The sequence below is a fragment of the Pantherophis guttatus genome, chromosome 18 (genome assembly GCF_059756535.1).
Source record: "Pantherophis guttatus breed Tessera chromosome 18, ASM5975653v1, whole genome shotgun sequence".
NCBI classification, from domain to species: Eukaryota; Metazoa; Chordata; class Lepidosauria; order Squamata; family Colubridae; genus Pantherophis; species Pantherophis guttatus.
In genome coordinates, this window is record NC_142080.1 from 3,505,858 (window position 1) to 3,527,774 (window position 21,917).

Sequence of the window (21,917 nt, forward strand, 5' to 3'; positions counted from 1 at the left end):
CTTTCCTTCCTTCTTCCCTCCCTCCCCTCTTCTCCCCTCCCTTTCTTACTTCCATTGTTCCTTCTGACCCTTCCCTTCTCTTCCTCCCCCTGCCTCTCTCTCGTTATGTTTTCTCCCCCTTCCTTCCCCCTTTCTTTCCTTCCGTCCTTTCTTCCTCCCCTTTTCCTCTTCTCCCCTCCCTTTCTTTCTTCCATTGTTCCTTCTGATCCTTCCACCCTACCTCTCTCTTGTTCTTTAATGCTCCCCTCTCCCTCTCCTCCTTCCCTCCTTCCCTTTCCCCTTTCTTTCTCTCTCTTCTCTTCCTTCTTCATCAACTTCCTCCCTCCCCGCTCTCTTCCTCCTACACCCCACACCGTACCTCCAAGATGCTATGACTGTAGTCCTCCCCTCGGTCCCAGGAACCCAGGATAACATCCTGTTCCCAAAAGAAAGAACCGGCGCACGCTTCCGTGGCAATCAGAAAATAGTCAGGGAAGATATGCTCGGTGGCTTCTACGGTGCTCTTGATGGGGCTGATGAAATCCATGTACCAATGGAGGCCGATGCCATGAATGTAGCGATAGGCTTGGCTCTCACTGCTCAACACCTTGACGGGGGGGGGGGAGGAGGGGGAAAGGATCAGAGTCGGGAGGGAATGCAGAGGTCATCCAGTCCAACCCCTGAGGATGTGCAGGCATTGCTACTTCTAACTCAGTTAGAAGGCTATCTAGCTTAGTGCTTTTTAACCTTGGCAAGTTGGTGGCTCCAACTCCCAGAATCCCCCAGCCAGCCGGCTTTAAGAGGGGTGGGCTTCCACTCCCAGAATTCCCCAGTCAGTGTGTTTGAAGATGGGTGGACTTCCACTCCCAGAATTCCCCAGTCAGCCTGCTTTAAAAGGGGTGGACTTCCACTCCCAGAATTCCCCAGCCAGCCGGCTTTAAGAGGGGTGGGCTTCCACTCCCAGAATTCCCCAGTCAGTGTGTTTGAAGATGGGTGGACTTCCACTCCCAGAATTCCCCAGTCAGCCTGCTTTAAAAGGGGTGGACTTCCACTCCCAGAATTCCCCAGCCAGCCGGCTTTAAGAGGGGTGGGCTTCCACTCCCAGAATTCCCCAGTCAGCCATTCTTTAAGAGGGAAGGACTTCAACTCCCAGAATCCCCCAGCCAGCCTGCTTTAAGAGGGGTGGACTTCCACTCCCAGAATCCCCCAGCCAGCATGCTTTAAGAGGGGTGGACTTCCACTCCCAGAATCCCCCAGTCAGCCTGCTTTAAGAGGGGTGGACTTCCATTCCCAGAATCCCCCAGTCAGCCTGCTTTAAAAGGGGTGGACTTCCACTCCCAGAATTCCCCAGCCAGCGTGCTTTAAAATGGGCGGACTTCAACTCCCAGAATTCCCCAGCCAGCATGCTTTAAGAGGAGTGGACTTCCACTCCCAGAATTCCCCAGCCAGCATGCTTTAAGAGGGGTGGACTTCGATTCCCAGAATTCCCCAGCCAGCATGCTTTAAGAGGGGTGGACTTCCACTCCCAGAATTCCCCAGCCAGCATGCTTTAAGAGGAGTGGACTTCGATTCCCAGAATTCCCCAGGCAGCATACTGGCTGAGGAATTCTGGCATCTGAAGTTCCTCCATCTTCCACTTCTCAAGGTGGAATCCAATGTATTTGAAAACCTCACATTTTTACTCTTAAAAAAAAAATTGAAAAATCTCAGGCCTCTTGGCTGTTGGACAGGACACCACCAAGAGATCCCCAAAACATTACCTTCCTTATTGTGATCTACAACCTTAATGGAAAGAAGCAATGCTGGATAATCTTGAACAATGGAAGCATCACGGAAATCGTCGTAATCTTTTAATGACCCCCATAATAATCCCTTGCGGGGTGGAGTCTGGGCAACTGAATGGAGCTGAGTGTTTTACTGGCCGGATGCCTTTCCTGTCGCCAGTGCGGAGTTTTGTTCAGCAGATATATTCTCGGTGTACCCAGAGAGAGAGGAATATCTGCCTCTAGCTAGGATCGAACCCACAGCCTCCTGATTGTGAGGCGAGAGCTTCACCTCTAGGCCACCGCACCGCTCAAAAACGTCACGGAAATGGATCAGGAAAATGAAAATAGAACGCAATGTACTTTTCCTAATGGATTTTTCCGCCCTGTTCCTGGCCTCTTATGGTTTAAGAATAGCTAACTTTAATTGTGCTTTTCACACGTCTTCCTCCGTATTTCATTTTGCTTTTCCTTCCCATCTCACCGTTACGGAAGCCTTAAAATTTTGCTCAATAATTTTAGAACCAGGCATCAAAGTTCTTTTTTCCCTGTGTTGATTAACCTCTTTTATTTCTTGCTCTAGAATGCTGGCATTTGTCTGCTTCCCTCCAACTCACATTCCCAGCCTTAGGGACTAGCAGCTTGATTTCTTAAAAATAATTAAAAAAAAAAGTTTTGAAGTTTTAAGCCTTCCACTCACCACTTTGGCCCATTTAGGGAGATGAAGTCGGTTGTCATCTAAGGTAATTAACCGGATATCTTTGTGTAAACTCCGGGCCAAGGCAGGGCCAAGATCCAGGGCAATGAAGTCGCGTTGTGATTCTGCGGTGAATCCCAAAGTTTGGAAAGGATAATTTTTCACAAACCCAGAGGAAGGCTCGTTTTGAGCGGTGATCGCCCAGAAGGTTAAATTCTGCTTGGCGTATTCGTCAAGAAACCTTGGCCAAGGGAAACAAGACACCGTTGTTCACATTTAAACCAGAAAAACTGATTTTTTAAAAAATTTTAAAAACTATTTTTTTTAAAATTTTAAAAACTATTTTTTTTATTTTTAAAAACTGTGTTTTCAATTTTAAAAACTATGTTTTTAATTTCCATAACTATTTTTTTTTAATTTTAAAAACGATTTGAACTGCAGCGTGTGACTTTTAAGAGGTTGCCAATACCCTTCGCCGCCTGCAGAGGGCGGTGTTTCCCCAAAATTCAAGACATTCGTCTGCCTGTTTCACCTGACAAAATAGTTAGCCCAGGTTTTGTGGATGGCATCTCCGGCCTGCCCTTTGAGCCATCCTTTCCCTTTCCAGTCCTCGTTGTTTTTCATCCAAATCGGAGCGGTCCATGGACTGGCCATAAGGAAGATGGGTTTCTTCGACATAGCCTTGACCCGATGAATGATGGGGATCTGTGGGAAGAAGGAGGGGGAGGGGGAGTCAACAAGGACCAGTGATGGCCGCCCAGAGTCACCTCCCTACCTCTCTGCAAACCCCCCCCCTTTTTTGGGTGGGAGGGGGTAAAGCTTACTTTCATTAGGAGGTCTTCTGCAACCAGGCTGAAATTCTTCAACTCGTAGTCGTACGGAAAATCATCGTAAGTGTACGGCCGGATAGAGAAATCGCAACTCGCCATTGGCAGGCGCACAAGATTGTATTCGATCCCTGTGGTGTGTCGATAGGCAGACAGTCAGCGTGGGCGTGCGTGCGTGGGGAGTGTGATCTGACCAGGGGGTGGGCTTCAATCATTTTAGCAAGGGGTTCTCTGCCCGGTTGTTGAGTGGGCATGGCCACCATGGTGGGCGTGGCCTAGTCGGCCTCCTGCACCACGGGGGGTGCATTTTTGCCCTCCCCGGGCTCTGGAGGCTTTCCTCGAGCCTCCAGGAGGGCGAAAACAGCCTCCCCAGGCTCCAGAAGCCCTCCGGAGGCCGGAAACGGACACGGCCTTCCCTAACTTCCGGTAGGCCCGTTTTTCGTCCTCCCCGAGCCTCCGCGTGTGCCCTGCACCCAAAACGGGCCGTGTTGGGACTCCTGGGAGGGGCGGGGTGGGAGGGGCCATCCAGGAGTGCGATTCAGGGGTTCTCCGAACTGCGCAGAATCTTAGCTAGAGGTTCTCCCGAACCCCTGCGAACCCCCAGCAGATCCACCCCTGGATCTGACCACAATAACTCAGCTTGTACGCCATCAGACCGCTGTTTTATCTAGCCGGCTTTGAGATTTATTGATTTATTATTATTATTTATTTGCTTTGCAAATTCGAAATCCAAAACTTAGCAACTGGGCCACACAATCACATCAAGGGGGGCTGTCGTTGCCGATTTGGGCTGGCGGGGGATCCCTGCCTCGCACTGCGCCGGGCTGAGATATCTGCTGGCCGGGATATCACTTTTGGCTTGTTGTGTTGTACGTAAAAACAAACACCCAGTGACAATTTACTTCATCAACCCCCCCACCCCCCGGGAACGGCACAAAAATATTCTATTCTATTCTCTATTCTGATCGTAAGTGTGGCTACTTAAAACGCAGCTGAAGTGTTAGCAAAATACAGCTAGTCCTCGACTTATTTACGACCGTTGAAAAACGTCTCCCAGAAATATTGGGCTCAATTGTGGTCGTAAGTCGAGGACCACCCTGTAGAAGGAACCTGTGCTAATTGCCTTTTTTTGGGGGGTGCTAATTGGCACCCCCAAAGAAGGGCAATCTAAGTGCCTTAGTTCTCAGTAAGTCTTAGCAACGTAACTTTGCTGCCACACAGCGCAGCAATTCTGTCTTTTAAGAGCGTCACAGTGGAAGGGCAGGGAAGTAATCTGAGGTTTGTTAATTATGAAACACTGACGCTGGCATCCTCTATTATTTATGCATATGCATGACTGTGCCATTTTCTGAAATAAGACTCCCATTATGAAACAGAGAGATGCTCCCCTCCACCCTTTTAAATTAAAAACAAACATAAGAGGAGAAAATGGATTGAATCGCTTGCAAATAGAAATTCTTCCCTTAAATTCTTGTTCCTGCAATCCAGTTTGTCCAATTCAGGCACTCTCTCTCCCTCCCTCTCTCTCTCTCTCACACACACAACTATCATCTATCTCCATCTATCTATCTATCATCTATCCATCCATCCATTCATCCTTTCATATATCTATCATATATTCATTATCTATCTGTTCATGTATCCATCCATCCTTCCATCTCTATCTATCTATCATTTCTATCACCTATCTATATCATCTATCTGTCTGCCTATCTCTTATCTATCTATCTATCTATCTATCCATCCATCCACCCATCCATCCTATTTATATATCTATCTATTCATTATCTATCTCTGTGTCTCCATCCATCCCTCCGTCTAACTCTAACTAATCTATCATCTCTATCATCTCTCTGTCAACTATCATCTATCTATCTGTCTGTGTATCTATCTATCTATCTATCTATCTATCTATTTATCTATCTATCTATTTATTTATCTATGTATCTATGTATCTATGTATCTATCTATCTATCTATCTATCTATCTATCTATCTATTTATTTATCTATCTATTTATTTATCTATGTATCTATGTATCTATCTCACCTCTCTCTATCTTACCTCTCTCTATCTCACCTCTCTCTTTATCTATATCACCTCTATCTTTCTCTCTCTCTCTATCTCTCACCTCTTTCTCACACCTCTCTCACCTCTCTCTCACCTCTCTCTCTCTCTCTCTATCTCACCCCTCTATCTTACCTCTCTCTCTCTCTCTCTCTCTCTCTCTCTCTCTCTCTCTCTCACCTCTCTCTCTCTCTCTCCATAAATATCACTCCTCTGAAATCCCTACTCCTGCAATGAACTTTGCCCAATCCAGGCCTTAAGGAAGGAAACATAATTCTTCCGTCATTAACAAACAGAATAAAGTAATTATCTATCCTATTACTAATCCACCAATCATCATTGTTTTTCAGCCCCATTAGTGATGCTAAGAATTTTAATTTTCAAAAGGAAGCCTGTTTTTTTTTTTTTGTTTCCCCTATTCATGTTCTCAAAGGGAAAGATCAAAGCTTAAAAAAAAAAAAGGTTTTAGTTAGTCACATTGGCATGTCCTTCTGAGCTCAATTCATTCTAGATCCCTTCTACCCTGTTTCCCTCTCCAAAATAAGACATTATCCCTTGATAATAAGCCCAATCGGGCTTTTGAGCGCATGGCAATAAGGCCAAGCGCTTATTTCAGGGTTCAAAGAAATATAAGACCGCCTTATTTTGGGGGAAACATGGTAGATAGATAGGTAGATATTAGACAGACAGACAGACAGACAGACAGATAGATAGATATAGATTAGAGAGAGAGAGAAAGAGACAATAGATAGAGATAGATAGATGATAGATAGATATAGATTAGAGAGAGAGAGACTGATAGATAGATAGATAGATAGATAGATAGATAGATAGATAGATAGATAAAGATATAGATTAGAGAGAGAGAGAGATGATAGAGATAGATAGATGATCGATATAGATTAGAGAGAGAGAGAGAGAGAGAGAGAGATAAGAGATAGAGATAGAGATAGATAGATAGAGATAGATAGAGATAGATAGATAGATAGATATAGATTAGAGAGAGAGACGATAGAGATAGATAGATGATCAATATAGATTAGAGAGAGAGAGACTGATAGATAGAGATAGATAGAGATAGATAGATAGAGATAGACAGATAGAGATAGATAGAGATAGATAGAGATAGAGATAGATAGATATAGATTAGAGAGAGAGACGATAGATAGATAGATGATCGATATAGATTAGAGAGAGAGACTGATAGAGATAGATAGAGATAGATAGATAGATAGAGATAGATAGAGATAGATAGAGATAGATAGATATAGATTAGAGAGAGAGACGATAGAGATAGATAGATGATCGATATAGATTAGAGAGAGAGAGACTGATAGATAGAGATAGATAGAGATAGATAGATAGATAGAGATAGATAGATAGAGATAGAGATAGATAGATAGATAGAGATAGATAGATAGATAGATAGATGATCGATATAGATTAGAGAGAGAGAGAGTCTGATAGATAGATATAGATAGATAGATAGATAGATAGATAGATAGATAGATAGATAGATAGATAGATACCCTGTTTCCCCCAAAATAAGACATTCCCCTGATAATAAGTCCAATCGGGCTTTTGAGCGCATGGCAATAAGGCCAAGCGCTTATTTCAGGGTTCAAAAAAAATGTAAGATAGGGTCTTATTTTTGGGAAAACATGGTACCTCCCCCCTCAATCATTAAACCCCTTGCAGTGACGTTCACCTTCCTCCGAGAAGTAAGAACGGAGTAAATTTCTCTGGGCATTCGGCGACAAAGCCAAAATGTTGATGGAAGCTGCATCTGTGACGGAGCCCCCAAATCCTTTTATCCTTTGATATCGCTGGGCCTCTTCCAAAATCAGAGTAATATCTAAGAAAAGGAAGGATGGGAAGGAAGAGTCACATTGAGGTGAGATAGGTGGCCTCTACATTTTATAAATAAATACATCAAATAAAAACCACAGGTAGAGTCTTCGGAGAGGGGCGGCAATTAAATTAAATTAAATTAAATTAAATTAAATTAAATTAAATTAAATTAAATTAAATAATTAAATTAAATTAAATTAAATTAAATTAAATTAAATTAAATTAAATTAAATTAAATTAAATTAAATTAAATTAAATTAATGTAATGGAATTACAGATTAGTAATAGTAATTATTATTACTAACATCCACCCCCACTACTATTATTACTATTACTGCTATTACTATTACCAGTATTATTATTTTGCTACAGGTAGACCTCGACTTACGACCGCAACTGAGCCCAAAATTTCGGTCGCTAAGCGAGACAGTTGGTCAAGTGAGTTGTGTCCCTCTTTTTAACGACCTTTCTTGTCACCGTTGTTAAGTGAATCACTGCAGTCGCTAAGTTAGTAACACGGTTGTTAAGCGAATCCGGCTTCCCAGCTTGACTTGGCTTGTCGGAAGGTCGCAAAAAGGCATCCCGTGACCGACCCCCCCCCCCGGGACGCTACAACCGTCATAAATACGAGACAGTTGCCAAGCGTCTGAATTTTGATCACAGGACCGCGAGGGAGGCGGCAACGGCCGGGCGAAAAACGCCGCTGTAACTTCGGTCGCTAAACAAGCCGTTGTCAGTCGAGGACCGTGGGGGGGTTGGACTAGATGACCTATAGGATCCCTTATTAATCTGTCATCTGTAATCCAGCCTGTATTTATTCAATTAAAAACCGCCTGTCTCCTTCTAGAAGGTGGAATTGTCTCTCCGCTTCCTTCCGCAGCTGCCAGCCGCTTGGACCTCGGGGAGATGGGACTTGTAGTCCTGACACATCCGAGGAAGAGAAATACCTGAATTGGTCGTTTTGTTCTGGAAATGACCTTCTCTGCGATCCAGTCGGTTCCCGGATTTGCTGGATTCGTACACCACAAACTGACCCAAAGGAGGGAGGACGACAGGATCCTGGGAGTCGCAATAGGTACTGTTACAAACACAGACCATCGCGTCGTTGCCGAAATATTTCTGATTGCAGGCTCTGCTTCCTGAATGGAGAAGGGAACCGTTTTTACAGAAAATCTATATTAGAATATATCGGTGGAATATAAGCCTCGACACTCAGCAGTTCATTCAGTGACGGTTCAAAGTTATAATGGTGCAGAGTTTCTCTCTCTCTCTCTCTCTCCTATCTTTATTTATCTATCTTTCTATCTCTCTAGCTATTAACTTTCTATCTCTATCTCTCTTATCTCTCTTTCTCTATCTATTTATCTATCTCTCTAGCTATTATCTTTCTCTCTTTCTCTCTCTTATCTATCTTTCCCTATCTATCTATCTTTCTATCTCTCTAGATATTATCTTTCTATCTCTCTCTCTCTCTCTTATCTATCTTTATCTATTTATCTAACTTTCTATCTTTCTAGCTCTAGCTCTCTTTCTCTCTCTTACCTATCTTTCTCTATCTATTTATCTATTTTAAAAAAGACAATAGCTGTGCTTGAATTTGATTCTTTCTTACCACACCCAGCTAATCCAAAGTGGTGATCTATCTATCTATCTATCTATCTATCTATCTATCTATCTATCTATCTATCTATCATCTATCTCTATCTTTCTCTCATCTATCTTTATCTCTCTCTATTATCTTTCTCTCTTATCTATCTTTTACTATCTATTTATCTATCTTTCTATCTCTCTAGATATTATCTTTCTATCTCTCTCTCTCTCTTATCTATCTTTCTCTATTTATCTAACTTTCTATCTTTCTAGCTCTATCTCTCTTTCTCTCTCTTCTCTCTATCTATTTATCTATTTAAAAAAAGACAATAGCTGTGCTTGAATTCCAATTCTTTCTTACCAGACCCAGCTAATCCAAAGTGGTGAACTATCTCTCTCTCTCTCTCTCTCTCTCTATTATCTATCTTTATCTCTCTATCTCTCTATTATCTTTCTCTCTCTCTATCATCTATCTTTCTCTCTCTCTCCCCCTCTCTCTCTCTATTATCTTTATCTCTCTCTATTATCTTTTCTAACTCTCTATCTCTCTATTATCTTTCTCTCTGTGTCTCTCTCCCTCCCTCTCTTTCTCTCTATTATCTTTATCGCTCTCTATTATCTTTCTCTCTCTCTCTATTATCTTTCTATCTCTATCTTATCTATCCTATCTATCTATCTATCTATCTATCTATCTATCTATCTAGAAAAAGACAATAGCTGTGCTTGAATTCCGATTCTTTCTTTACCACACCCAGCTAATCCTAAATGGTGAAATAGCTTCACCTTTCTTACAGCATCCCACATTACAAGTAAAATCCTCTTTAAAATCAAAAAAGCAGGAAGTCCTAGCTTAAATGAAGGATCCACCTTCTCCTCCTGTTATTTTGTTTACAAACAAGGACAGCCAGAGGCCTATCAGGGGCAGCTTCCCTCAAGCCTTCCTTTAAAGGTAGACTGCCTTTCGACAGGGAAGTTCCACTGCCATGGAGATTGACTGCAAACTCTTTTTTTTTTTTTTTTTTAAACCCAGCCAAATAACAGCTCACGCAAAGCCAAATTGGATAAAACTGCACGCAGGGTGAAAATAATTTTGTAAGAAGGCAAAAGAAATGCTTCCCCCAAACTCACCCGTTGCCGTCTTCGCCATGGACAGCAAGAAGACCCAAACGACAAGCTGCGTTGTCACCGACGCCATAATCCCCTCCCCACAATCTTTGCAAAATCAGGAAACTTGGAGATCAGGGACCCCCAGCCCCCTGCCCGCAGATGGATCTTCGTAGCCTGAAACGAGGACAGGAAATTCCCATTTTTAATAGCTAGCTACCCATTCAGATCAAGCAGCAAACCAAAATGAGGATAACATTTTATATAATCCTCAGGATTTCTAATCTGAGCCTTCAATATTCAGAAGGAAAGTGCTTTATAGCTCAGCAAATGACAGACAGACGTCTTGGGGGAAAGGAATCACCGAGCAATTTTAAACATCGCTATTCATTGTTTTGTTTTGTTTTCCAGGCTGCATGAACGCAGCAGCCCCTATTCAAAATCCCTTTTATTTATTTTTAAGCCATTTTATTAAGTTGTTTTTAAAATAAAATAGAAAGTAACAGAAAGATGAAGAAAAGAAAAAAGAGGAGAGGAGAGGAGAGGGGAGAAAAGAAGAAAAGAGAAGAGAAGAGGAGGGAAGAGGAGAGGGGAGAGGGAGGGGAGGAGAGGGGAGGGGAGAAGGAATGGAGAAAAGAAAAGGAGAGGGGAGAGGTGGGGAGAAAAGAAGAGAAGAAAACAAGAAAAGAAAAAAGAGAGGAGGAGAGAAAAGAAGAAGAGAGGAGGGGAGGGGAGAAAAGAAGAAAAGAAAAGGAGAGGAGAGAGGAGAGGAGGGGAGAAAAGAAAAGAAGAGGAGAGAAGAGGAGAGGAGGAGAGAAAAGAAGAAGAGAGGAGGAGAGGGGAGAAAAGAAGAAAAGAAAAGGAGAGGGGAGAGGAGAGGAGAGGAGAGGTGGGGAGAAAAGAAGAGAAGAAAAAAAGAAAAGAAAAAGAGAGGAGAGGAGGGGAGAAAAGAAGAGAGGAGGGGAGGGGAGAAAAGAAGAAAAGAAAAGAAAAGAAAAGGAGAGGAAGAGAGGAGAGGAGGGAAAAGAGAAGGGAAGGGAAGGGGAGAGGTAGAAGGGAGGGAAGGAGGTCGAGGGGAGGAGAGGGTGTCTGTTTGTTATAAAAGTGCACAATCTTTCAACAACCATCCCCCAAATCGAATTATAATCTTATAACCTAATGATCAAACCTAAAATCCCCCCCGCCACCCCCCCCCAGTTGTCGGAAAACTTAAAACGGTTCCACTTAAATTTGAACTCGGGACATTACCTGTCGATATTCTTGACGGCGATTTTAATCGCTGGGTTTCTTCGCTGTCTTCCTTCGAATTTGCCCCGAATTTGGGGGAAAAAAAAAATATCCTTCTTGCCAGACCAGCTTTTTCAAAATCAGCCTTGTGACACCTTTGTGGGCAATCTTTTATCCTCTTTGCTAAATCCACCGGCTTTCCTTTCCACGCCTCGCCTGTCACCACATCACAATTATCCTCTTAAGCGGAAAAGATACCAAGAAAAGAAAGAGGAGGGGGGAGAGAGAGAGAGAGAGAGAGAGAGAGAGAGAATAGATAGAGAGATAGAAAGATGGAGAATCGATAGAGGAAGATAGATAGGAGAGAGAGTTGGGTTAAAGTGAAGATAGCTTTCTTTGCTTAGCTGGAACTAAAAATAAGAATAAGAATAAGAACTACCTTTGGTATAGGGTTTCCCTGCTTGAGCTAGGGGTTGGACTAGAAGACCTCCAAGGTCCCTTCCAACTTTCTATTCTATTCTATTCTATTCTATTCTATTCTATTCTATTCTATTCTATTCTATTCTATTCTATTCTATTCTATTCTATTCTACTTTACTCTACTCTACTTTACTCTACTCTCGTCTCTCTTCTCTTCTACTCTACTCTCTTTTCTTCTCTCTTCTCTTCTATTCTCTATTCTACACTACTCTCCTCTCCTCTCCCCTCCCCTCTCCTCTCCTCCTCCTCTCTTATCTTCTCTTCTATATTTACTCTCTTCTCTCTTCTATGCTATTCTATTCTCTCTTCTATGCTACTCTACTCTCTTCTCTCTTCTTCCCTCTTCTATTCTATTCTCTATTCTACGCTACTCCTCTCCTCTCCTCTATTCTATTCTCTATTTACTCTCTTCTCTCTTCTTCTCTCTATGCTATTCTATTCTTTATTCTATGCTACTCTACTCTCTTCTCTCTTCTACTCTGTCTTCTCTCTTCTTTTCTCTCTTCTCTCTTCTATTCTACTCTATTCTCTATTCTACGCTACCCTCCTCTCCTCTCTTCTCTTCTCTTCTCTTCTCTTCTCTCCTCTCCTCTCCTCTCCTCTCCTCTCCTCTCCTCTCCTCTCGTTCTGTTCTGTTCTGTTCTGTTCCGTTCTGTTCTATTCTATTCTATTCTCACATGCATGGCTTGGAGGAAGGATTCCCATCCATAAAAAACATTTTGGCATAAATAATGTGAATAATTTAGTAATTAAAGTGTTGGTCTACCCAGGAAGTGGGAGAACTGGGGTTGTTAATTCTCCCTTAAGCCTAGAAACTAACCCGGTATCCTTCATCCTCCCCCCCACATTTCTTAGCAAAACCATTTTTGAAATCATGACCCAGAAAACAGTCTCAACGAAACCACACGCCTCATTTATGAAAACAAAGCCAAAAAACCCCCCCAAAGCTAAAAATGACCAATTTTGGACGTCCTTCGGGCCTCCTGGATTCTAAAAAATTCACGAAAAGGATAACAAGAAGCCCGTTCATCTTAACTTTACTTTCATCCATTCAAACACGAGGTTCGGTAAAAATATATCCGTGGTCATTAGTGCCATTTTTCGACCCTATCCTTCAAGGAGAAGGTGGTGGTGCCGGGGGGGTATTTTTAAAAATATTTCTGCCCTTTTTTAAAAAAAAAAACACACACACACACACACACACAGCTCCCGAAACCACCAGCTGCACTTACCTGGGAAGCCGGGATGAAATTGTTGTCTTTTTTAGCAGCTCGGCATGAAAGATAACTCACCTGAAAAGATGAGGAAATAAGGAAATACCTTTGAAACAGGTTATACCACATAAATTTGATGCTACCTGGTTGACTTGGAGAATTTACAGCTTGCATTCAACTTGCAACCGATGTTTTAGGTACAGTTTATAACAGCCTGTCGAGGTTCTGATGGATGCCTCAATCATAAGGCTCGAGCCAAGCTTCAAACGAAATCCAGTTATTTATTAGGCGCTTCATGTCGGCACGTTCCCAACTGAAGCCAGCTCTGACCCTACGTAATTTACGCCCCAAACATGTTTTCCCCCCCTCCCCTCCCCCAGGGTGTGTCATCAATCACATTCGCCATGCTGGTTGTAGAGATCACTCCCCTCCGGCTGCTTTGGGTAACCCTGGGAGACAGCCTTGAGAGAGATAAGTCTGGAATGTGCATTTGTCTTTGGCTGCCGTGCCGTTTCGCCTGTTTCCCATCCCCCTTGGCCTATGGCAACTCGAGAGGAGGCCAGGGATGCTTTGCGAGTTGACACGGCCCTGGGGAAAAAGGGCTGTTTTTCACACTTACGACCATTGCAACATCCCCATGGTCCCGTGAGCCAAATTCAGACACTTGGCCACTGACTCGTATTTATGACGGTGGCAGTGTCCCGGGGGTATGTGTGTCACGCGATCCCCTTTTGTGACCTCCTGACAAGCAAAGTCCACGGGGAAGCCGGATTCACTTAACGACTTGCGACTCACTTAACAACTGCAGTGATTCCCTTAACAAGGAAGGCCATAAAATTGGGGCACGGTTCATTTTAACACCTATCTCGCTTAGCCTTAGGAAATTTTGGGCTCAAGTGCCGTCGTCACTCGAGGACTACGGTAGCTGTGGTGCAGCGGTTCGCTTAAAACCCTCCCCAAAAAAACCAGGTCGTAAAAATTGAGCACGGCTCGCTTTAACAATGGCTTTTGGCTAGCGACGGATATTCTGGTACTGATTGTGGACATAATTCAAGGACTACAGTGTTTTGGGGCTCTCAACCCTGAGAAACTGGATACAGGTAGGATCACGCTGTACAATGCCAGAGGTTTGACAACTCCACACCCCCGTAATGGACACATTCCTTGTAGCCTTGGAAAACCAGCGCCACTGAGTAAAGGGCACATATCTTATGGGCAGGAGCTGGAACAAGGTGGAAGGAAGGAGGGAGGGAGGATATTGGGAGGGAGGAGGAAAGAAAGGAGAAGAGATGGAGGGAGGGAGGGAAGGAAGGAAGGGAGGAGGGAAGGAAGGAAGGAATGGGTGGAATGAAGGAAGGAAAGAGAAGAGGAAGGGAGGGAGGGAGGAAGGTGGAAGGGAGGAGGGAGGGAGGGTATTGGGAGGGAGGGAAGGAAGGAAAGAAGGAGTGGGTGAAACGGAGGAAGAAAAGAGAAGAGGAAGGGAGGGATGAAGGTGGAAGGGAGGGAGGATATTGGGAGGGAGGGAGGAGGAAAGAGAGAAGGAGAAGAGATGGAGGGAGGGAGGGAAGGAAGGAGTGGGTGAAAAGAAGGAAGGAAAGAGAAGAGGAAGGGAGGGAGGAAGGTGGAAGGAAGGAGGGAGAGAGGGAGGATACTGGGAGGGAGGAAAGAAAGAAGGAGAAGAGATGGAGGGAGGGAAGGAAGGAAGGAAGGAGTGGATGAAAGGGATGAAGGAAAGAGAAGAGGAAGGGAGGGAGGGAGGAAGGTGGAAGGAAGGAGGGAGAGAGGGAGGATATTGGGAGGGAGGGAAGGAAGGAAGGAAGGAGTGGGTGAAAAGAAAGAAGGAAAGAGAAGAGGAAGGGAGGGAGGGAGGTGGAAGGAAGAAGGGAGAGAGGGAGGATATTGGGAGGGAGGGAGGGAAGGAAGGAAGGAAGGAGTGGGTGAAACGGAGGAAGGAAAGAGAAGAGGAAGGGAGGGAGGGAGGAAGGCGGAAGGAAGGAGGGAGAGAGGGAGGATATTGGGAGGGAGGAAAGAAAGAAGGAGAAGAGATGGAGGGAGGGAGAGAAGGAAGGAAGGAAGGAAGGAGTGGGTGAAAAGAAAGAAGGAAAGAGAAGAGGAAGGGAGGGAGGAAGGTGGAAGGAAGGAGGGAGGGAGGGAAGAAAGAAAGAAGGAAGGAAGGAAGGAAGGAAGGAAGGAGTGGCTGAAAAGCAGGAAGGAAAGAGAAGAGGGAGGGAGGGAGGAAGGTGGAAGGAAGGAGGGAGAGAGGGAGGATATTGGGAGGGAGGAAAGAAAGAAGGAGAAGAGATGGAAGGAAGGAAGGAAGGAAGGAAGGAAGGAAGGAAGGAAGGAAGGAAGGAAGGAAGGAAGGAAGGAGTGGCTGAAAAGCAGGAAGGAAAGAGAAGAGGGAGGGAGGAGGGTCCGGTGGGCTCCTTATTGCAAGGCGAACTGGCTGCCGTTATCCCAGCCCCAACCTCCGCGCCCGCTAGTCACTCTTGCCCGGCTGCTCACTGAAGCCCGCAGCCGACAGCCGCCCGCTTCGCCTCCGCCACGTACCGCGCCCTGGACGTCGCAGGGACTAAGGAGCGCCTTGGCAGCTGCCCGGAGAGGAGCCGCCGCCGCTCAGCTGCCCTGCAGGAGGGGAGGGGGGAGTGAAGGGAAATCAGCTGATGGGCGGGTCACGTGGGAAAGAGGAGCAGGAGGGGGAGGAAGAGGAGGAGACTGGGAAGGGGGTGTGGAAAAGACACGCGGGCACAAACTTTAGCTAGTCCCTGGGGTGGGGGGGGGGCTGGGGAGGGGGGAAGCCGGCTGAGCGGGGAGTTCCCAAACCCATCAGCCCCAGCCGGGAGAGGAGAAAGTGCTTGGGCAGCAGTTTATTCAGTTACCTGTCCTAAATTCACATTATGATCCTACATCCCTCTTTAAGATCAGGGTACTTAATATACCCTGATTTTATATATATTTTATACACACACACACACACACACACACACACACACACACACACACAGATGTTTGTATTGCCATAGTTAAGTGACATCTCACATCAGTGATTTGAGATGTCACTTAACTATGGCAATACAAACATCTTGATTTAGTAGGAAAAACCCTGCCTAGAACAGTAATGCACATATATATATATATAAATATGATTTATATATATATATATATATTATATATATACATACACAGATTTATTTATTTATTATTTATTGATTCAATTTGTATGCCGCCCCTCATATATATGAGATATATATATATATATATTATATATACATACACAGATTTATTTATTTATTATTTATTAATTCAATTTGTATGCCGCCCCTCATATATATGATATATATATATATATATATATATATATATATATATATATATATATATGCATACACAGATTTATTTATTTATTATTTATTAATTCAATTTGTATGCCGCCCCTCTCCGAAGACTCAGGGCAGCTCACAATGCATTTAAAATCATGATAAAGAACATTTAAAAATTAAAAACATTAAAAACATTAAAACTCATTTATTCATCCGTAGATGGATGGATTGATAGATGATGGATGGATGGATGATAGATGATGGACAGATGGATAGAGAGAGATGATGGATGGATAGATGATAGATGATGGGTGAATGAATATAGATTGATTGATTGATAGATAAATGACGGATGGATAAATGATGGATGGATAGATGATAGATGGATAGATAGATGATGGACGAATGGATATAGATAGATTGATTGATTGATAGATAAATGATGGATGGATACATGATAGATAGATAGATGATGGATGAATGGATATAGATTTATTTATTTATTTTTTATTTTACTTTAGATTTATATACCGCCCTTCTCCCTAGGGACTCAGGGCGGTGTACAGCCAAGTAAAAACACATAAATACATAATACATAATACATAGATTAAGAACAGATTAAAAGGAAATATCTCAATTTGGCCCAAAATTTAAAAAGACAAACGAATTTAAAATCATTTAAAAGGATTTGTTAGGCCAGCCCGGCTTGTTGAAAAAGAAAAGTTTTAAGGGAACGGCGGAAGGCACGAAGGTCTTGGATTCTCCTTATCTCTGGGGGCAATTGATTCCAGAGGGTGGGAGCCCCCACAGAGAAGGCCCTCCCCCTGGGGGTCACCAGCCTGCATTGCTTGGCTGATGGCACCCCGATTGATTGATTGATTGATTGATAGATGATGGATGGATGGATAGATGATAGACAGATAGCATACATACATACATACATATAGATATATAGATATACACACATGCATACAGAAACATATATACACACATATAATATTATTGGACACTGTCCCTGTTTTAAGTCCATTGGGATCCTTCATCTGTCCATCAGCCAGATGTTGAGACTGGATTTGGAATGATTGCCCACCAATTGAATGCTTCCCAAGGATCTTGATATAGCCAGATGTTTGTATTGAATAATATTAATAAGATTTATCTGCAAGATGTCAGGTGTTCCCAATCACGCCGCCTTTGGCGAATGGCCCCGAGGAATTGCTCTGCGTGCCACTTCCGACACGCGTGCCATCGGTTCGCCGTCACGATCCTAGAGCGTCTACCGTTCCTGCCACGAAGCTTAGAACGAAAAAATGTATGGGGGTTTTTTTTTTTTGGCTTCCTTGGAGGCAAATCTGCGTGTGGCTCCCTGCAATAGTGTGGTTGTGTGTCAGTATGTCAGTGTGGTTTCAACGAAGGTGTAGCTGTTGAGGCTTCCGTTGGAGAAAGCGGTTGGAACCGTCCGTGGTTATAATTACGGCAATCGAGAGAGAGAGAAAGAGTGCGGATCTTATCTGGAAGAAATCGAATTTTCGTGGCTCTCACCCAAACGTCGACTGGAACGGCTGGCTACAAGTCAGTAAGAATTCCAAAGAATAAACATGCTTTGGAAACCAAACGACGTTTTCCTTCTTTGCTACAAGGTGTCCTCGACTTACGAGGACAGCCGAGCCCCAAATTTCTCGTCTTTATGACGGTCGGGTGAGTTTTGACTCGTGCGACGAACTTTCCCGCCACGGTTATTAAGTTTTTGTTTTGTTTTTATTAGATTTATATACCGCCCTACTCCCGAAGGACTCAGGGCGGTGAACAGGCACAAAATAAAATACATAGATACAAAAGTTAAAAGACATAATTAAAACCAGATTAAATAATTTAGCCCGAGATAATTAAAAATCCCAATAATTTAAAAACAAATTAAAATTTCAGTTTAAAAATTTAAAAGAAAGGGGAGAAGATTAGGCCAGGCCGACTTGCTGGAATAGGAGGGTCTTAAGAGCACGGCGGAAAGTGCGCAGATCCGAGATCCTCCGTATTTCCGGGGGGAGCTCGTTCCAGATATGGGTGCCCCCACAGAGAAGGCCCTCGCCCTGGGGGCTGCCAGTCGACATTGTTTGGCTAACGGCACCCGGAGGAGCCCCTCTCTATGAGAGCGTACCGGCCGGTGGGAGGCTGCTTGTGGTAGTAGGCGGTCCCGTAAATAACCAGGTCCTGAGCCATGGAGCGCTCTAAAAGTGGTGACCAAAACCTTGAAGCGCACCCAGAAGACCACCGGGAGCCAGTGCAGCTCGCGCAGGAGAGGTGTCACACGGGAGCGCCATGTTGCTCCCATAACCACCCGCGCGGCCGCACTCTACGCCAGAGCCTCCGGGTGCTCCTCAAGGGGAACCCCATGTAGTGAAATTAATAACGGGGTTGTTAAGCGAATCTGGCTTCTCCCTTGACTTTAGGGGGTCTCCTGCTTGAGCGGTGGTGGGTTGGACTAAACGACCTACAGCCGTGATGGCGAACCTATGGGACGGGTGCCACAGCTGGCACACGGAGCCGTATCAGTGGGCACGCGAGCATTGCCGTAGCTCAGCTCCAGGGCGCATGCGTGCGCCGGCCAGCTGATTTTTTGGGCCTTTCGGTCCCACCGGAAGTTGGGAAATGGGCTGTTTCCCGCCTCGGGAGGGCCTCCGGGGGAGTGGGGAAGGCTGTTTTTGCCCTCCCCAGACTCCTAGAAAGCATCTGGAGCCTGGGGAGGGTGAAAAAACGGGCCTACCAGGCCCACCGTGCCATCGCGTGTTAAAAGTGGGGGGGAGGTGTGCGCACGTGTGGGGCGCATTGAATTAAGGGTGTGGGCACGCATGTGGGCGACCTCTCCACGCTCCCCACGTTTTTGGTACATGACGGCAAAACGGTTAGCCGTCACTGACCTCATTTTAATCTGTTCGTCTAATCTTTGCTCGTCAGAAGGTCGCGAGAGTTCGTTTAGCAAGACCGTTTGGAGTTATAACGGTACCGGAAAAAAGTGAATTACGTCCGCTTTTCACACTTAACGACCGTTGCAGCGTTCCCCGGAGGGGGGTGTCTCACGTGATCAAAATTCAAACCCTGGGCAACTGACTCATATTTACGACGGAGTTTCCCGGGGGGGGTTCACGTGATCCCCTTTTGTGACAACGGGGGAAACCCGATTCGCTCTGCAACCGTGTTCCTCACGGAACAACGGCAGCGATTCATTTAACAACTGTGGCAAGAACGGCCGTAAAAGGAGGCGAAATTCGCAGAACAACCCGTCTCGTTTAGCAACGGGAATTTTGGGGCTCGGTTGCGGTCGTAAGTCGAGGACTACCTGTACTTTAGCCAACAGCCTAAGGCTGATGAGAGAGAAGGCGGAAAAAAGCGTCGCCGTTACACAACTCTTTAATCCTTTTGTTGGAGCAACATGTTGTTTATACAACTGGATTTCCCAATCCAGTTGTAAGACACTCAGCAGGTAGCTAGCATTCGAAAGCTGGTTTGCCAACTCCTTCCCCAGCTCTTCACACCTCCAAACTTCCTGAGCTGAGGCGTAAAGCAGTCCTTAGCAACGTCCTCGACTTACGACCGGTTGCTTGGCAACCACCCCAAGTAACGACCGACGTAATTCTGATGTTCCAACAGGGACTTCCCTTCTCAGCGGTGGCGGGATGGCTCCCGGCCACCGTTGACGGCGGTTTGCAGCGTCCCGTGGCTGTGTTTTTTACGACGTTTTTTGCTGAACGAAAAACGGCAACGGAAGGTAACTAATCAAGGAGAGAAGAATCTAGAACTCGGGAGAAAGTTCCGGACAGGGAGAACAATTCCTCAGTGGAATGACTTGCCACCAGAAGTTGTGAATGCTCCAACACTGGAAGTTTTAATACTGTTAATCTGCTATTCTTTTTTCCTTCCTTCCTTCCCTCCCTCCCTCCCTCCCCTCTCCCTCCTAACCTTCTTCCTTCCCTCATCTGTCTCCTTCCTTCCTTCTTTCCTTCCCTCCTTTCTCCTCCCTCGTCTGACATACTTCCTCCCTCTCTCCCTCTCTCCCTTCCTCCCTCCTCTCCTTCCTTTTTTCCTTCTTTCCTTCCTTCCCCTCCCCTCCCTTCCCTTTCCTTCTCCCCTCCCTTCTTCCCTGGAGGTTTACAAGAGGAGATTGTATTTTAAATTGATAAATTTTAAACTATGGGCCAAATTTAATTATTTTAAATCTATTTTTTAATCGTACTTTATGTATAAATGTTTTGTCTTGGCTGTTCACCGCCCCGAGTCCGAAAGGAGAAGGGCGGTATAGAAATTCGAATAATAAAATAAATAAAAAATAAACCATTTGTCTGAAATGCTTTAGAGTTTCCTGCCTGAGCCGAGGGTTGGACTAGAAGACCTCCAAGGTCCCTTCCGACTCTATGATTCTGTTAATTACTTCTGGGGTTTTTTTTTGGAAACAAAGCAACTACGAGTTTTCTGTACAACCGAGGTTTCGCTCACTTAACAAATCACGGCAAAACAGGTTGTAAAATCAGGTCGGTCACGACTTAACGACTGTAATGGGCAGGACTGCCTTACAGTCATTCTGTTAGGGACTGCCTATCCGAGTTGCAAAAGTTTAAACCCATTTTCTGGTTTCTCCCCGCGAGGAGCCTACGACAGGATAGGGTCAAAGTGTGCAAGAATTCATGTAAGATTTGGAGAGCTGGTTGAGGGAATCAGAGGCCTCGAGGATCTACCAAGTCTTCGGCTGGGAAGGGTGTTTGGGCCTGGCCCGCCTCGTCGGCTTGTTGTGTAAGATCAGAAATCAGAATCCGGCGATTGGCAGGCGGCAGGGTGTCCCAATGCCTTCCTTTTGTGAAATATCTCTTTTGTTTACATGCCAGGCTCCGAAGATTGTTCCACGGCACCAACATGTGTCCTAGACGAGGGTGTGGTTTGTACGGAACACCTGAGATCAGCTGTCAAGGATTAGTAATCCCGGATTAATTGTGAAGCTTGGATGGAGCTGTTTATCCTAGGCTCTCGTGGACTGCACTTAATCCCGCCACTTGCGATGATGTTACTTCCGTTTTAGCGAAGTGCGTGCGACAATGTTTTCATTTGCACGGCGTGGTCGATTCAGGGAGTCCTTCGTTTAGCCACCGGCTCGTTTAGTGACCGTTCGGAGTTACGACGGGGATGAAAAAAAATAATAATAATAACTTGGTGACCAGACTTCGCATGGACAACTTCCTGCAAAGCAAAAGTGAGGTCAGACCATAAGCACAGTCGCAGTGTCACTTTATGACGGCTTTGTTTAATGACCAAGGTGCTGGTCCTTTCTTCCTTCCTCCTTTCTTTCTCATCCCCCTTTACTTTCCCTTCCTTCTTCCCTCTCGCCCTCCCTCCTTTCCGTCTTCTTTTTCTTTCTCATCTCCTTTTCTTTTCCTTCCTTCCTTTTTTTTCTTTCTCATCTCCCTTCCCTTCCCCTTCCTTCCTCCTCTTTTCTTATCTCCCTCCTTCCTTCCCTTTCTTTTTCTTCTTTCTTTCTTCTTTCTTTTCTTTCTCATCTCCCTTCCCCTTCCTTCCTTCCCTTTTCTTTTCATTTCCCTTCCTCCCTTTCTTCTTTCTTTCTTCTTTCCTTTTTCTCATCTCACTTCCCTTCCCCTTCCTTCCTCCCCTTTTCTTCTTCTTTCTGAAAAAAATCTCCCTCCACCCCTTCCCTCCCTTTCTTTTCCTTCCTTCCTTCCTTCCTTCCTTTTGGCTTTGCTTTCTTTTTTTTCATTCCTTACTTTTTCTCTCCCTTCTGCGGCCTCCAATTATTTCTTG

The 21,917-nt window shown here is 44.7% G+C and overlaps 1 protein-coding gene across 5 annotated transcripts in view; it reads right to left on the reverse strand.

The window, feature by feature from the left end:
• The window catches only part of LOC117658849 (lysosomal acid glucosylceramidase-like), a 25,282-nt gene extending 9,822 nt beyond the window's left edge, over positions 1-15,460 (reverse strand). Inside the window, exons 1-10 of one of the 5 annotated variants that reach the window (XM_087881369.1) lie at positions 15,267-15,341; positions 12,817-12,876; positions 11,126-11,344; positions 9,902-10,054; positions 8,131-8,322; positions 7,041-7,187; positions 3,264-3,397; positions 2,972-3,144; positions 2,443-2,680; positions 359-586 (exon numbers count right to left, since the gene is read on the reverse strand). In XM_087881369.1, the coding sequence (XP_087737495.1) occupies positions 359-586; positions 2,443-2,680; positions 2,972-3,144; positions 3,264-3,397; positions 7,041-7,187; positions 8,131-8,322; positions 9,902-9,968 (1,179 nt within the window). In that variant the 5' untranslated portion in view covers positions 9,969-10,054; positions 11,126-11,344; positions 12,817-12,876; positions 15,267-15,341. Of the gene's footprint in view, positions 1-358; positions 587-2,442; positions 2,681-2,971; positions 3,145-3,263; positions 3,398-7,040; positions 7,188-8,130; positions 8,323-9,901; positions 10,055-11,125; positions 11,345-12,816; positions 12,974-15,266 lie in introns of those variants that run through there. The other 4 variants (XM_087881370.1, XM_087881373.1, XM_087881372.1 and 1 more) reach the window with 4 other exon arrangements.
• Between the last annotated feature and the right edge of the window lie 6,457 nt (positions 15,461-21,917).